The following is a 17,943-nucleotide window of genomic DNA, read 5'->3' as shown; positions in this document are numbered from 1 at the left end:
CAGTATTCTTTTTCCTCCAAACACGACAAGTTGTGTTTCTACCAAACAGTTCCAGTTTGGTTTCATCAGACCATAGGACATTCTCCCAAAACTCCTCTGGATCATCCAAATGCTCTCTAGCAAACTTCAGACGGGCCCGGACATGTACAGGCTTAAGCAGTGGGACACGTCTGGCACTGCAGGATCTGAGTCCATGGTGGCGTAGTGTGTTACTTATGGTAGGCCTTGTTACATTGGTCCCAGCTCTCTGCAGTTCATTCACTAGGTCCCCCCGTGTGGTTCTGGGATTTTTGCTCACCGTTCTTGTGATCATTCTGACCCCACGGGGTGGGATTTTGCGTGGAGCACCAGATCGAGGGAGATTATCAGTGGTCTTGTATGTCTTCCATTTTCTAATTATTGCTCCCACAGTTGATTTCTTCACTCCAAGCTGGTTGGCTATTGCAGATTCAGTCTTCCCAGCCTGGTGCAGGGCTACAATTTTGTTTCTGGTGTCCTTTGACAGCTCTTTGGTCTTCACCATAGTGGAGTTTGGAGTCAGACTGTTTGAGGGTGTGCACAGGTGTCTTTTTATACTGATAACAAGTTTAAACAGGTGCCATTACTACAGGTAATGAGTGGAGGAAAGAGGAGACTCTTAAAGAAAAAGTTACAGGTCTGTGAGAGCCAGAAATCTTGATTGCTTGTTTCTGACCAAATACTTATTTTCCACCATAATATGCAAATAAAATGAAAAAAAAAACAGACAATGTGATTTTCTGGATTTTTTTTTCTCAGTTTGTCTCCCATAGTTGAGGTCTACCTATGATGTAAATTACAGACGCCTCTCATCTTTTTAAGTGGTGGAACTTGCACTATTGCTGACTGACTAAATACTTTTTTTCCCCACTGTATTGGAGAACCTTCAAAAGTGACACCATTTTAGAATTAGCACTCTCAAAATATTCAAAACTGCTGTCAGTAAGTTTGTTACCTCTTCAAGTGTGCACAGTAGTGGTCGCAAAGTGGAATAAGAAAATGAAAGAAATAATTTTTTACACTTAAATGTTGCTAACAATATAAGAGAACACTGTAGCTTTGAGTCCACAAGGCCACTACATGACCTCTGGTGCCATCAAGGATCACAGGGTGCTGATGGGGTTAAAGAAGGGGCCTCTTCTCTCTGTTAACAAACTAGTATACAGCTGCAACCTGCTGCATTCTTTCTTGTAGGATGACGTTATTCTCTTATTACTCAGGTCAGTAAAAAAGCTCATTGATGATCATTAAGGAGTCAATGCTCCACATGTTGCCATAAATGAGATATCGGTATCAATGTCTTTATTATGTCTTTTTTAAAGAGATATTCTAGCTCCTCCCACTTCTACATTGACATCTAATACATAGGACAGGTGCTTCTACCTGACACTTTCACACCCAAACCAGCAGATTTATCTGTAGCCGAGATGTCACTGGTGTCACTCCCTTCCTGATGAAGAAGTGAATGGACCTGGAATGCGCCTGTAAGATGCCAACTGCATACAGCAGTGGATGTGGATCAGAAGAGAATGTAACATCTATGCCGGTTTTTGTGCCCTCAAATTCTGCTTCGGCCACTGCTGGCAACGTGTAACAGCCAGAGTCTTGTTTTATTCTTGGGCCTTTTGGTACCTAAAGGGTTAATTCTTGTCTGGTTTTGATTACTACTTCCTGAAAGTTTTGGACAGAGCTGTCAGCTATTTAAAACTCTGAAGCTCTTGACTTCCACTGCCAGTCAAAAAGTTCTTAACTGGTCTGTAGCTCTATTCCTTGCTCTTATTGTGTCTTCCTGATCCTTTTTCTTACCTCAGCCTGTATTTTGACCACCCACTTGCTTTCTGATTTTGTCTCTGACGTGACCTCTTGGTATTGACCCCGAGTGACGATCCTTCTTGCCCCGTCAGCTTCCTCTACCAGGTGATAGCTGACTCTGTTGCCCCAGCCAGGGGTCATTATGAAAGTCCAGATTTCTACAGGGGTTGAAGAGCGAAGGCCTGGCCAACCCCTGGGTTCTGGTAAACTGATTGGCTTGAACTAAGCCTGTCCTTGGAAGTACTCTGCTAGGCTTCCACAAACAGTGCTATCTGACAGAGTCTTTTGATGTCCAACTTATAAATTCACAGTGGGTGATGATTCCAGGGTGGATGATCTCACTGCCATTGTGTTGTTCATGCAGAGAAAATCACTAGCAATTTAACAAAGACATTCCTATGTTTTCATTATATTGATATATAGGTATATATTGATATACAGTGTCTTGCGTAAGTATTCGGCCCACTGGAACTTTTCAACCTTTTCCCACATATCATGCTTCAAACATAAAGATACCAAATGTAAATTTTTGGTGAAGAATCAACAACAAGTGGGACACAATTGTGAAGTTGAACGAAATTTATTGGTTATTTTAAATTTTTGTGGAAATACTAAAACTGAAAAGTGGGGCTTGCAATATTATTCGGCCCCTTTATCTTAATAATTTTTTGCGCCACCTTTTGCTGTGTTTACAACTGCAAGTCTCTTGGGGTATGTCTCTATCAGTTTTGTACATTGAGAGACTGAAATTCTTGCCCATTCTTCCTTGGCAAACAGCTCGAGCTCAGTGAGGTTTGATGGAGATCGCTTGTGAACAGCAGTTTTCAACTCTTTCCACAGATTCTCGATTGGATTCAGGTCTGGACTTTGACTTGGCCATGCTAACACCTATTTGTGAACCATTCCATTGTAGATTTTGCTTTATGTTTGGGATCATTGTCTTGTTGGAAGACAAATCTCCGTCCCAGTCTCAGGTCGTTTGCAGACTCCAACAGGCTTTCTTCAAGAAAGGTCCTGTATTTGGCTCCATCCATCTTCCCATCAATTTTAACCATCTTCCCTGTCCCTGCTGAAGAAAAGCAGGCCCAAACCATGATGCTGCCACCACCATGTTTGACAATGGGGATGGTGTGTTCAGGGTGATGAGCTGTGTAGCCTTTTGGTCGATTTTGGTTTCATCTGACCAGAGCACCATCTTCCACATGTTTGGTGTGTCTCCCAGGTGGCTTGTTGCTAACTTTAAACAACACTTTTTCTGGAGTGAGTTTGCTGCACTGAAAGTAAAGGGTCCGAATAATATTGCACCACCCCACTTTTCAGTTTTAGTATTTCCACAAAAATTTAAATTAACCAATACATTTCGTTCAACTTCACAATTGTGTCCCACTTGTTGTTGATTCTTCACCAAAAATTAACATTTGGTATCTTTATGTTTGAAGCATGATATGTGGGAAAAGGTTGAAAAGTTCAAGGGAGCCGAATACTTTTACAAGGCACTGTATATCTGCATACAGTGGCATCAATCACCAATAGGACACTATGGAAAAAAATACACCTTGCACTATTTGACATACAGCAAAACAGAGCATACAAACTAATACCAGCCAAAGGACACTCTCTTGGCCTACCCTGGATGAATATGGTCAATGGATACATTTAGCCTATGTGTCAGATTTTCCCAGTGTGTACACACAGTGTTAATGCCACTTTATGTCTGTTAACAAGTTTAGCTACTTCCTATAATTTCTAAATATATATTAGTAAACATGAACAATTCCTCATATTGTGGCATCAGACAATCTGGCTTCTAATGGAAATAAATATGACCTAGGAATAATCTTACTAAGCGTTATAGACTATGTCCTGATTATCAAAATTGTGCTTGATGTAGAATATCTGCAAGAAAACATTGAGGCTATTTAGATAAGGAAAAGAAAAACATGAATTCTTCTCATGATGGTTCAAAGGTGGAAAAATATGTTTTGTTAGTAATTATATATCAGGATTCAAAGAAATACTGTTAGATACTATTACAATAATAGTGAACTTCTTTATAAACATTGCTCATATAAATCTAGGCCTGAAAACTTCTCCAACAAGTGTTTTTTTCTGTTAGCCAAAACCAAGAATAGAAACAAATAAAAAAACAGACCATTCAGTCTATCTTTATATGTATTCTCTGCTTAGGATTTACCGGCAACAATCCACCCTGAACATGGTGTTGATTTCTAATGTACTTACTTGCACATGTGTCTCATGGATGTGGTTTTTCTATTTATTTCTAATTAGTAGTGATGAGCAAATTTGTTCGGAAAACTATCGCCAAACATAAATTCGGCACGAATATGGCACATTCGGATCCGTGATTGGAAACCCGAGCCTGCTGTATCCCACATTTTAGCTAGATAGCCAGGTGGTTGTATGTTAGTCAGATACTGTAGGTAGCTAGTGTCCAGTGTGGCTGTTAAATTTACCTTCCAGCACTTTTTCTCTTTTTTGGCCATACAGAGGTCCACAAAGAAAGACAGCAGGGCACGTTTTGTGCATTTCTTCTATTGTGCTCCATGTATGAGTATAGCATTCTAATTCACATGTAGCTACTGAAAAAATATTAAGCAGCCTGAGAGGAGACTTAATAGCTGTCTACAAATATCTAAAGGGCTGTCACATCGTAGAAGGATCAACTTTATTCTCATTTGCACAAGGAAAGACTAGAAGCAATGGGATGAAACTGAATGGGAGGAGACACAGATTAGATATTAGAAAAAACTTTTTGACAGAGTGATCAATGAGTGGAACAGGCTGCCACGAGAATTGGTGAATTCTCCTTCAATGGAAGTCTTCAGAGGCTGGACAGACATCTGACTTGGATGATTTAGCGAATCCTGCTTTGAGCAGGGGGTTGGACCAGATGGCCCAGGAGGTCCCTTCCAGCTCTACCATTCTATGATTCTATCCCACCTTGTCATTTAGTGCTGCAGTGATATAATACTGTCTGCAGACCTAACGCGCAAAAAAAAAGTTATAATCTTTTCTGTTGCCCAATGTAAAACAGCCTTCTGTATCCCACGTAGTCATTTTGTGGAGGTGATATGAACTTGTCTGCAGATCTAAAGCACATTAAAAAAAAACATAATTTTTCATTTGCAAAAAGTTAGTCAACCCGCCGTATCACACTTTGTCATTTGTTTGGGTTGAAATTAAGCTGTAAAGGCCTGATCCAAAGGCCACAAAAAATTATTCTGTTATTAATGTCATACACTAAGGAACTTGACTTTAACCCCTTCCCGACATTTGACGTACTATCCTGTCCATGTGTCCTGGGCCTTAATGCCCATAGATGGGATAGTACGTCATAGCGATCAGCTGCGCTCACAGGGGTAGCGCAGCTGATCGCGGCTGGGGGTCAGCTGACTATCACAGCTGAAACCTGGCACAATGTGTCATGGACCACTTCTGGCACATTAACCCCCGCCACACTGTGATCAAACATGATCGCAGTGTTCCGGGGGCATAGGGAAGCATCGCGCAGAGAGGGGGCTCCCTGGGTGCTTCCCTGAGACCCTCAGAACAACGCGATGTGATCGCATTGTTCTGAGGGCCTCCTGAGGGTTCCTTCCGGGTCCTGCAGGGAGGTGGCTTCTCAGTGCCTGCTGAGAGCAGGTGCTGAGAAGCCTCCTTCACTGCCTGTCAGATCACTGATCTGACACTGCAGTGCAAACCTCCAGATCAGCCATCTGACACTATATAGTGATGTCGCACCCTGGGACAATGTAAAAAAGTAAAAAATAAAAAATAACATGTGTAAAAATAAAGAACTTCCTAAATATGGAAAAAAAAACAAAAATATTCTCCATTAAATTCATTTCTTTTTTTAAATAAAAAGCAATAAAAGTAACGACCCGCCCTATAAAACTGTCCCACTAGTTAACCCCTTTAGTGAATCACTTCCAAAAAAAAACAAAGCAAAAAGCAATGCTTTATCATCATACCACCGAGCAAAAAGTGCAATAACACACGATCAAAAAGACGGATATAAATAAACATGGTACCGCTGAAAACATCATCTTGTCCGGTAAAAATGAGCCACCATATAGCATCATCAGCGAAAAAATAAAAAAGTTATAGCTCGCAGGATAAAGCGATGCAAAAATAATTATTTTTTATATAAAATTGTTTTTATTGCATAAAAGCGCCAAAACATAAAAAAATGATATAAATGAGGTATCGCTGTAACCGTACTGACCCGAAGAATAAAACTGCTTTATCAGTTTTACCACACGCGGAACGGTGTAAACGCCCTCCCCCAAAACAAATTCATGAATTGCTGGTTTTTGTTCATTCTGCATCCCAAGAATTAGAATAAAAAGCGATCAAAAATGTACCCGAAAATGGTACGAATAAAAACGTCAACTCATCCTGCAAAAAATAAGACCTCACGTGACTCTGTGGGTCAAAATATGGAAAAATTATAGCTCTCAAAATGTGGTGATGCAAAAACTATTTTTTGCAATAAAAGCATCTTTTAGCGTGTGACAGCTGCAAAACATAAAAACCCGCTATAAATAGTAAATCAAACCCCCCTTTAACACTCCCTTAGTTTGGGAAAAATAATAAAATTAAAAAAATGTATTTATTTCCATCTTCCCATTAGGGTTGGGGCTAGGGTTAGGGTTGGGATTAGGGTTAGAGGTGTGTTGGGGTTAGGGTTGGAGTTAGAATTGGGGGGGTTTCCACTGTTCAGGCACATTAGGAGCTCTCCAAATGTAACATGGCGTCTGATCTCAATTCCAGCCAATTCTGCGTTGAAAAAGTCAAACGGTGCTCCTTCTCTTCCACGCTCTGCCATGCTCCCAAACAGTGGTTTACCCCACATATTGGGTATCAGCGTACTCAGGACAAATTGGACAACAACTTTTGTGGTCCAATTTTTCCTGTTACCATTGGGAAAATAAAAAATTGGGGACTAAAAGATCATGTTTGTGGAAAAATATGATTTTTTAATTTTACGGCTGTATGTTATAAACTTCTGTGAAGCCCTTGGGGGTTCAAAGTTCTCACCACACATCTAGATAATTTCCTTGGGTTGTCTGGTTTCCAAAATGGTCCACTGTCTAGGCACATCCGGAGCTCTCCAAACGCGACATGGTGTCCGATCTCAATTCCAGCCAATTTTGCATTGAAAAAGTCAAACGGCGCTCTGCCATGTGCCGAAACAGTGGTCCTCCCCCACATATCAGGTATCAGCGTACTCAGGACAAATTTCACAATAACTTTTGGGGTCCAATTTCTCCTTTTACCCTTGGTAAAATAAAAAAATTGGACCTGAAGTACTTTTTTTGTGAAAAAAAGTTAAATGTTCCTGTGAAGCACCTGAAGGGTTAATAAACTTCTTGAATGTGGTTTTGAGCACCTTGAGGGGTGCAGTTTTTAGAATGGTGTCACTTTGGGGGTATTTTCTATCATATAGAAGTGACTTCAAATGTGATGTGGTCCCTAAAAAAATGGTGGTGTAAAAATGAGAAATTGCTGGTCAAAGTTTAACCCTTATAACTTCCTAACAAAAAATAATTTTTGGTTCCAAAATTGTGTTGATGCAAAGTAAACATGTGGAAAATGTTACTTATTAAGTATTTTGTGTGCCATATCTCTGTGATTTAAGGGCATGAAAATTCAAATTTGGAAAATTGGGAAATTTTCAAAATTTTCACCAAATTTCCGTTTTTTTCACAAATAAACGCAAGTTATATCAAAGAAATTTTACCACTAACATGAACATCCTCAATCTGGTGTTACCGTGTTTTCTCATCCACTATCCTGTCCTGGGTGAACTGCTTCAGAAACCAGATAAGCTATGTACTCATTTCCGCCATTTGCATCCCTTCTGCTCATCGACTTGCATCAATACGGAGGTCTTTGTCAATGCCAGTTAACAGGTTGACATGCGATATGACGACACGGTGGAATTCCACTCTGCACATGTTGCAGCGACTGTGGCAGCAGCAGCGAGCCCTGATGCAGTATGTCATGTCATATAGCCTGGGCCAACGCAGTACGGACGTGGCGCATATCACATTTACAGAGTCGGCACAGATTAAGGACTTCTGCACCCTTCTGTACAGTTTTGAAATGGATACTAAGGTGGTTAGTGCTGATGACGCCATCAACAGCATCACTGTTTTGGTCATCTATATGCTGGAGCAGACTTTGAATAGCCTGCAGGAGGAGATGGTGGTCCCAGAAGAAGAGGAGGAAGCAGAGGAGGCTGCGGAAGGGATAACATTGTCTCTAAGTTCAAGTCTGTTGTCACACAGGCAGGTGCCAAGGGAGGGTGGATTACTGTGGTCAAGGGGGGCTGGTGAAAATAAACTGTTATCGAAGGTGCAAGATCCGAGGAACAAATTGAGGAGGAAGAAGTGATGGGCGAGCAACAGTCAGATAAAGAGAATAAGCCTCCCTTCTCTGTTGTTCGTGGTTGGCGGGAGGGAATGGAGGAAACGAGCCTCATTGTTACTCAGCCATCAACACAGCATGGGCTTGGACCTCATGGTAGAGCCCGACATATAAGTGCCTTCTTGCTGCACTATATATATATATATATATAGTTATGATTAGGAATAATGCTGACTACTGGGTTGCCACTTTATTAGATCCACGTTATAAAACCAAATTTTGCCAGATGATTCCTGCAGTAGAATGGGACCCGTGAATGCTGGCGTATCGAAACACGCTTTCATACAACCTAAAGAGAGCTTTTCCCTAAGACAGCAGTGAAGCACACAGTTCGCATTGCAGCTGTAGACTTCCAACCTCCGGCCCGTCAATTCGTCATTGCCAAATCATTAGCAGCAGCAGTGGTGGAAGTTAAAGAAGAAATTTCGGAGAGTCCTTTGACACTTTTCTTAAGACCAACTCCTGCACTAGCACAACAGAGTCCAAGTCTTACACGTGGTGAACGAATGGAGAGGATTATGCAGGAGTATCTAGAACTAAATATCAATACCATCAGGGAGGGTTTGAACAGTTTCAAATTTTGGTCTTGCCAAATGGATGAGTAGCCTGAGCTCACCTAACATGCTTTGGAGGTTTTATCGTGCCCAACAGCCAGCAATCTCTCAGAACGTGTCTTCAGCACTACTGGTAGTGTCATGACGGATAAGCGCATCCGGCTGTCCCCTGAAAGTGTAGACCACCTAACTTTCAATAAGATGAACAAGTCATGGCTCTCCAAGGACTTTTGCACCCCAATCGCACAGACTAGGTGATATTCCATTTTTTAGTGTGATGCATTATTGTCATGTAACTGCACTCTGTGATATCTTTAGTGTCGCTTCTGTGGCTGCTGCTGCTGTTAACACAAATTTGTGGAAATGTGAACAGTCATGGTTGGCCTACATCTGCTGGGTTAGCTGTAGTGGAAGATGTGTCGGTCCCAATTATACCATTTCTATTTTTGTGACAGTTATTCCACTTCGGTGGTGACAGGCCCTCATTTTTTAAAATGTGAACTCTCCTTGTGGGTGTCCATCTGCTGGATTGGGTGTAGTGAAAGACCTGTCAGTCCCTATTATATACTATTTCTACTGTGGTGAAATCGATGTCACTTCAGTGGTGTAAGGCCTTCATTTCTTTAAATGTGAACACTCCTGGCTGGGTGTCCATCTGCTGGATTGGATTTAGTGGAAGACCTGCAAGTCCCTATTATACTATTTCTACTGTGGTGAAATTGATGCCACTTTGGTGGTGTCTGCCAATACTTTTTTGGAAATGTGAACACTCCTGGTTGGGTCTCCTTCATGCAAGTTGCCTGTAGCAGTAGGCCTCCAAGGCCCTCAGGCTTCCACGTCCTTGGGCTCAACAACCCGTGTTACTATCCTTAAATTTTTCAGACAACTATCCTGCTCCTCTAGGGCTTGGAGGCAACGTGGCCGGAGTCTATTGGTAGTCTCAAACCCTCTAACATCAATAATAGCAATATCTACAGTTCCTTTAGGTTCTCGTTATTTATTTTACTCATTTATATAGCGCCATTAATTCCACAGCGCTTTAAATACATTATTGGCACTGTCCCCAATGGGGCTCACAATCTAAGTTCCCTATCAGTATATCTTTGGAATGTGGGAGGAAACCGAAAAAACCCGGAGGAAACTCACGCAAACACAGGGAAAACATGCAAACTCCTTGCAGATGTTGTCCTTGGTGGAATATGAACCCAGGACCCCAGCGCTGCAAGGCTGCAGTGCTAACCACTGAGCCACCGTATGACGAAATTATAAATAAAATAAAAAAGCTTATTATTTATTAAAATTGTACCCTATAATTTTTATATTTTTTTACTAAAAAAATTACTCAGTAAATCTGACTTCTCGCCTCTCTTTTCATCAGGTCGTATTGCAGCACTGAATATGTTAGCTCAAGGTACAGAAATCAATACAATTCCTTATCTGTGGACTGCAATGTTTGGGAAGAGCATAAGATATGCAGGTATAAAGATGATTTTGCATATTTATATTTTTAATGTTTGGGGGAAAATGGGGGTGTGTCTTATAATTTGAATATACCTTACCAACCGCAGTGGAGCAGGGTCCCAGGGTCGCTACTGGAGGAGGCAAGAGTGGTGCGTTGCTGAAGGCCGTAGTCTGGGAAGAGGAAGTGTTTGGAGGTGTGACACTGAGGGTGTTTGGTGGTGCGGAGGCTCCGCTGACATTTTGTGATAGCCCAGGACCCCCGCACTTCCACGATTTAAATTGTGGTGGACTCCGGGAAAATGGCTGCCGGCGGTGGGCAGCACATGCACAGATGGAGATCTCGGCACCAAGATCTCAGGAGATGAGATCTCAGCGCCAAGATCTCCATCTACGCATGCGCCCCCTCTGGCGGCCATTTTCCCAGAGTCCACCGCAAAGTAAACCAAGGAAGTACGAGGGCTCCGGGCTTTCACAAAATGTTGGCACAGCTCTCGCACCACCCAACACCCTCAGTGTCGCACATCCCAACATCCCTTTCTTCAAGTCTGGGGTCCGCAGCATCGCCCCACTCCTGCCTCCCCCAGCAGTGACCCTGGGACCCCGCTTCGCCACAGCCACCACCCCCTGGCAAGCAATAAGACACATGGATTGTAAGAAGAACCACCATTTTTTTTTTAAAAAAAGATTTTTTTCCTATTTTTCTCCTCAAAATTTGAGGTGCGTCTTATAATCTAGTGCGTCTTATTAACCGCAAAATACGGTGTGTATATATATATATATATATATATATATATATATATATATTATACTAGTTGAAGAGCCCGGCATAGTAACTAACTGTGGTTAGTTATAGCAAATTATAATTATCCTCCATCCCATAGTCCGGTGCCCATATACCCATCATACATATCCTCCATCCCATAGTCGAGTGCCCATATACCCATCACACATCCTCCATCCCATAGTCCCATGCCCATATACCCATCACACATCCTCCATCCCATAGTCCCATGCCCATATACCCATCACACATCCTCCATCCCATAGTCCCATGCCCATATACCCATCATACATACAGTTGTGGCCAAAAGTATTGACACCCCTGCAATTCTGTCAGATAATACTCAGTTTCTTCCTGAAAATGATTGCAAACACAAATTCTTTTGGTATTATTATCTTCATTTAATTTGTCTTAAATGAAAAAACACAAAAGAGAATGAAGCAAAACATTGATCATTTCACACAAAACTCCAAAAATGGGCCAGACAAAAGTATTGGCACCCTCAGCCTAATACTTGGTTGCACAACCTTTAGCCAAAATAACTGCAACCAACCGCTTCCGGTAACCATCAATGAGTTTCTTACAATGCTCTGCTGGAATTTTAGACCATTCTTCTTTGGCAAACTGCTCCAGGTCCCTGATATTTGAAGGGTGCCTTCTCCAAACTGCCATTTTTAGATCTCTCCACAGGTGTTCTATGGGATTCAGTTCTGGACTCATTGCTGGCCACCTTAGAAGTCTCCAGTGCTTTCTCTCAAACCATTTTCTAGTGCTTTTTGAAGTGTGTTTTGGGTCATTGTCCTGCTGGAAGACCCATGACCTCTGAGGGAGACCCAGCTTTCTCACACTGGGCCCTACATTATGCTGTAAAATTTGTTGGTAGTCTTCTGACTTCATAATGCCATGCATACGGTTAAGCAGTCCAGTGCCAGAGGCAGCAAAGCAACCCCAAAACTTCAGGGAACCTCCGCCATGTTTGACTGTAGGGGCCGTGTTCTTTTCTTTGAATTCCTCTTTTTTTCCTCCTGTAAACTATATGTTGATGCCTTTGCCCAAAAAGCTCTACTTTTGTCTCATCTGACCAGAGAAGATTCTTCCAAAACATTTTAGGCTTTTTCAGGTAAGTTTTGGCAAACTCCAGCCTGGCTTTTTTATGTCTCGGGGTAAGAAGTGGGGTCTTCCTGGGTCTCCTACCATACAGTCCCTTTTCTTTCAGTTGCCGACGGATAGTACGGGTTGACACTGTTGTACCCTCGGACTGTAGGGCAGCTTGAACTTGTCTGGATGTTAGTCGAGGTTCTTTATCCAACATCCGCACAATCTTGCGTTGAAATCTCTTGTCAATTTTTCTTTTCTGTCCACATCTAGGGAGGTTAGCCACAGTGCCATGGGCTTTAAACTTCTTGATGACACTGCGCACGGTAGACACAGGAACATTCAGGTCTTTGGAGATGGACTTGTAGCCTTGAGATTGCTCATGCTTCCTCACAATTTGGTTTCTCAAGTCCTCAGACAGTTCTTTGGTCTTCTTTCTTTTCTCCATGCTCAATGTGGTACACACAAGGACACAGGACAGAGGTTGAGTCAACTTTAATCCATGTCAACTGGCTGCAAGTGTGATTTAGTTATTGCCAACACCAGTTAGGTGCCACAGGTAAGTTACAGGTGCTGTTAATTACACAAATTAGAGAAGCATCACATGATTTTTCGAACAGTGCCAATACTTTTGTCCACCTTCTTTTTTATGTTTGGTGTGGAATTATATCCAATTTGGCTTTAGGACAATTCTTTTTGTGTTTTTTCATTTAAGACAAATTAAATGAAGATAATAATACCAAAGAATTTGTGTTTGCAATCATTTTCAGGAAGAAACTGAGTATTATCTGACAGAATTGCAGGGGTTTCAATACTTTTGACCACAACTGTATTCGCCATCCCATAGTCGAGTGCCCATATACCCATCACACATCCTTCATCTCATAGTCCCATGCCCATATACCCATCATACATATCCTCCATTCCATAGTCCAGTGCCCATATACCCATCACACATCCTCCATCCCATAGTCCCGTGCCCATATACCCATTATGACATCATCATCACCATGGCAACCGTTATGACATAACCGTCACCATTGCAACCTATTAAGACATCATCGTCACCATGACAACCATTGTGACAGCATCTTCGCCATTGCAACCTATTATGACATTAGCGTCGCCATGGCAACCATTATGACATCATAATGAGGGGCGTGGCTTGATACACACACTTTTTCCCCATTATGTAGATAGGGGCAAAATTGTTTGCTGAATTGGAACGCGCGGGGTTAAAATTTCACCTCACAACATAGCCTAGGACACTCTCGGGGTCCAGACGTCTGCCAATCCCGGACATACATTCATACATACATACATACACACACTTGAGCTTTATATATTAGATACATATATGTATATACACACACTGGTGCTTCTCACAAAATTAGAATATCATCAAAACGTTAATTTGAGTTCTTCAATACAAGAAGTGAAACTCATATTATATAGAGTAATCTATTTCAAGTGTTTATTTTAGTTAATATTGATGATTATGGCTTACAGCCAATAAAAACCCAATTGTCATTATCTCAGTAAATTAGATTAACTTAAAACACCTGAAAGGCTTCTTAAGCATTTAGGAAGGTCACTTAGTCTGTTTCAGTAGGCTCCACAATCATGGGGTAGACTGCTGACTTGCTAGATGTCCAGAAGGCAGTCATTGACACACTCCACAAGGAGGGTAAGCCACAAAAGGTCATTGCTCTTTAGCTGGCTGAAGCTGGCTGTTCACAGAGTTCACAGAGTCCTGTATCCAAGCATATAAATGGAAAGTTAAGTGGAAGGAAAAAGTGTGGTAGAAAAAGGTGCACAAGCAACCGGAATAAACGCAACGTTGAAAGGGATTGTTAAGAAAAGGCCATTCAAAAATTTGGGGGAGATTCACAAGGAGTGGACTGCTGCTGGAGTCATTGCTTCAAGAGCCACCACACACAGACGTATCCAGACATGTGCTACAAGTGTCGCATTCCTTGTGTCAAGCCACTCATGACCAATAGAACCTTCTAACCTGGGCCAAGGAGAAAAAGAAGTGGACTGTTGCTCAGTTGTCCAAGGTGTTGTTTGCAGATGAAAGTAAATTTTGCATTTTGTTTGGAAATCAATGTCCCAGAGCCTGGAGGAAGAGTGGGGAGGTGCAAAATCCAAGCTGGTTGAGGTCTAGTGTGAAGTTTCCACAATCAGTGATGGTTTGGGGAGCCATGTCATCTGCTGGTGTAGGTCCACTGTGTTTTATCAAGATTCAAGACCAAAGTCAGCGCAGCCATCTACCAGGAAATTTTAGAGCACTTCATGCTTCCCTCTGCCGACAAGCTTTTTGGAGATGGAAATATCATTCTCTAGCAGGACTTGGCACCTGTCCACACTGCGAAAAGTACCAATACCTGGTTTAAAAACAACAGTGTCACTGTGCTTGATTGTCAAGAGGAAGATCACGAAACAATCACTGACCTCAGGGAGACCAGTCAAAGAAAACACTGCGGCAACCGGCAAAGGCGCTCAATCACAGTGAAATCCTAGGTGCATTGCTCTCTGGGAAATACAAATATGCAAATAAAGTCCGTGGAGCCACATTTAAGAGTCTCAAACATGGGACTAGCCAGATATTCTTCCAGGGAAGGACCCAGCCAAGGGGTGGCTCCTTTCGGAAACCACCATTACCACCATATTAAGTGGCCCTTTAAGTCAATATCCAGCTCTTTACGAGTTTACAGATATGACAAGGGAAATACCAAGGCCAGGTATCCATCCACAGACAGTTGTTTCGGGGTGTTGCCCCTCATCAGTGTGGAGTAGGATTCTGGCTAGGTGGGAGCAATGCCTAGTAGACCAACATCACGAAACAATCACTGACCTCAGGGAGACCAGTCAAAGAAAACACTGCGGCAGCCGGCAAAGTCGCTCAATCACAGTGAAATCCTAGGTGCATTGCTCCCTGGGAAATACGAATATGCAAATAAAGTCCATGGAGCCACATTTAAGAGTCTCAAACACGGGACTAGCCAGATATTCTTCCAGGGAAGGACCCAGCCTTGTCATATCTGTAAACTCGTAAAGAGCTGGATATTGACTTAAAGGGCCACTTAATATGGTGGTAATGGTGGTTTCCAAGAAGAAGATGAGAGACACCAGACCCAACAATGCAGACAAGCTGAAGGCTGCTATCAAAGCAATCTGAGCTTCCATAACACCTCAGCAGTGCCACAGGGTGATTGCCTCCATGCCATGCCGCATTGATGCAAAAGGAGCCCCAACCAAATATTGAGTGCATTTACTGAACATACATTTCAGTAGGCCAACATTTCAGATTTTAAAATCATTTTTCAAGCTGGTGTTATAACGTATTCTAATTTACTGAGATAATGACTTTTGGGTTTTCATTGGATGTAAGCCATAATCATCAACATTAATAGAAGTAAACACTTGAAATACAGTAGATCACTCTGCTTCTAAGGACTCTATCTAATATGAGTTTCACTTTTTGTATATACAGGGTGGGCCATTTATATGGATACACCTGGGCGGGCCATTTATAGAGTTGGATCCAAAATGGCCAACTTAAAAATGGCCGCCATGGTCACCACCCATCTTGAAAAGTTTTTCCCCTCCTATATACTAATGTGCAACAAACAGGAAGTTGATATCACCAACCTTTCCCATTTTATTTAGGTGTATCAATATACATGGCCACTCAGGTGTATCCATATAAATGGCCCACCGTGTATTATTCACAGTACAGGTGAGATGGGTCTATATTGCCCTCAATCTGTTTTTAATGTCATAAGTAAACTACAGCCAGAAATCTACACGGCAATCAACTTTGTTAGGAATTTAATAAAAAAAAGTTTGTTTTGTGTCCACAAATCCTGTGCAAACGTATCTGTCTCTATAGAAACTGGCAATGGGCAAACTTTGTAGTCTGATTCTGCAATGATACTTTCTTCTTTGTACTTCTTGGTAATCTACCAAAGTAGAATACCGAGGTGACGAAGTATGAATGCAAATTTAAACTACATAGTTACCAATGTTTTATGTTAGCGCTGGTCATTGCAATCAAGTTTGCTGTTGCACGTAATAGCAGGAAACATGAGTTATTTACTCAAGCACAGACAAATAGATAAAACAGGTCTATATTAAAATACCTTGCTTTTCAGGTAATGGGGAAGGATTTGATGATGTTATCATTCAAGGAGATATTGAAGAATTAAAATTTGTGGCATTTTATACGAGGTATGGAACACAATTTTTTTTATTTCATATCTTTTTATGAATCCACATAATTAGTTTCCATTGTCTAGTGAAATTTAGCTTATCAACTTTTTAAATAATCTGTTTTCAAAGAAAGCAACTTTGTTGACTGAAACAAAATCTATATATATATAATCTATATATAATTGCCTTAAATTGTCCATCATCCACTTCCGTCTGGATGTCCCCGAATTCCACAATCCACTGCGCCGCACCGGAAGTACGCTAACCGCCATTTTGGAACACCCAAGTGATGCCGCTCGGATCCAGGACGTAGCTGCGATCCCGAACGCCGCTGCAGTCCCGACCACCGTTCGGATTCAGGCTGCCGCTGCGATCCCGACAGCCGCTGGGATCTCAGCTGCTGCTCGGATCCAAGCCGCCGCTGAGATCCCGACCGCCGCTGGGATCCCGGCCGCTGCTTGGATCCCAGCCGCCGCTCGGATCCCAGCTGCCGCTCGGATCCAGGCCGCCGCTGCGAACCCAACCGCCGCTGGGATCCCGAGGCTTCATATGTTCAAACTTTGGAGCTTTTTTGAAAGATATTCTTCTGTCAGCAGGTTTTTGCTATGTAATCAAAGAGCGCCACAATGTAGGGAGAGACCTAAAAATTGTAAAAAGAGGCTCAGTAAACGACCTAAAAATGCTAGAAAAGACAAAGCTCCAGAAAAAACTAGTGATTCCTGAAGAAACTTCCACTTGACAAAAAGACATTTTTGGCCACCTAAAAAAATTTGTGAAGATACTGCCACTTGCAATATGAGCTAGTTTTTGGAACATTGCATCTTGCACCTGCAAACTGTGAAATATCCAACTGCCAATAACTAAGAGTTATTCATGAGCATGGCGGCTGTTCAGTAGCCTGTTATGATTTTAAATGTATAGATGAAGAAACAGCCGCACTCAGATTTATTGAGGTCACCACAGCAATAATTAAGTGTCAAGGTAACGTTTCGACCCAATTATGGGTCTTTATCAAACCACACTTGAGTAGAAAGAATGGATTGAAAAGAAGAGGCCACAGCGGAGTGGTATAGAGATTCCAAATGGGGCTATAGGAATTTTGAACTTTTGACTTTCAGGCTCCATATCTCACCATTCACTACTGCTTTGAACGTGAAAATGCCATCATTTTATAGACAATCATCTTGGGTATCTCATACATGAATTTGACTTGCAACTATTTAGCATATGTTTAGTTATGCAGATTCTTGTCATGCATTGTTGCTCATTTGCTCCTGGTGATGGAAAAATATTTTCCTTCCTGTATACTACAAATTACATAAAATGATGGTAGTTTGAAACAGTAGTGGATAGTGAAGATATGGTCCTTGAAAGTCAAAAGTTCAAACATTGTTACCCTTTTGATTATCACTGTATATACTGCAATACCTGTTGTAAGGTAGCGCTTGTCATTCAGGTAGGGGATACTCGCTAGGCAGCCGATAAATCAGGTCCGGCACAGGTTTCTCAACGTAACTCAGTCCATTCGGTTTATTATGCAGCATAAACCATCAA

The 17,943-nt window shown here is 41.8% G+C and overlaps 1 protein-coding gene across 2 annotated transcripts in view; it reads left to right on the top strand.

Annotated features, from left to right (window-relative positions):
• The window catches only part of AIFM3 (AIF family member 3), a 161,994-nt gene that overhangs the window by 119,821 nt on the left and 24,230 nt on the right, over nucleotides 1-17,943 (top strand). For both annotated transcript variants that reach the window (XM_073557963.1, XM_073557952.1), the window contains exons 17-18: nucleotides 10,216-10,314; nucleotides 16,332-16,407. In XM_073557963.1, coding sequence (XP_073414064.1) covers nucleotides 10,216-10,314; nucleotides 16,332-16,407 — 175 coding nt within the window. The remainder of the gene's footprint in view (nucleotides 1-10,215; nucleotides 10,315-16,331; nucleotides 16,408-17,943) is intronic.

Source organism: Dendrobates tinctorius, unplaced genomic scaffold (genome assembly GCF_039654945.1).
Source record: "Dendrobates tinctorius isolate UK_male_01 unplaced genomic scaffold, ASM3965494v1 ptg000003l, whole genome shotgun sequence".
NCBI lineage: Eukaryota > Metazoa > Chordata > Amphibia > Anura > Dendrobatidae > Dendrobates > Dendrobates tinctorius.
The sequence above is the reverse complement of the archived record's forward strand: the minus strand, read 5'-3'. Positions and strand labels throughout refer to the sequence as shown.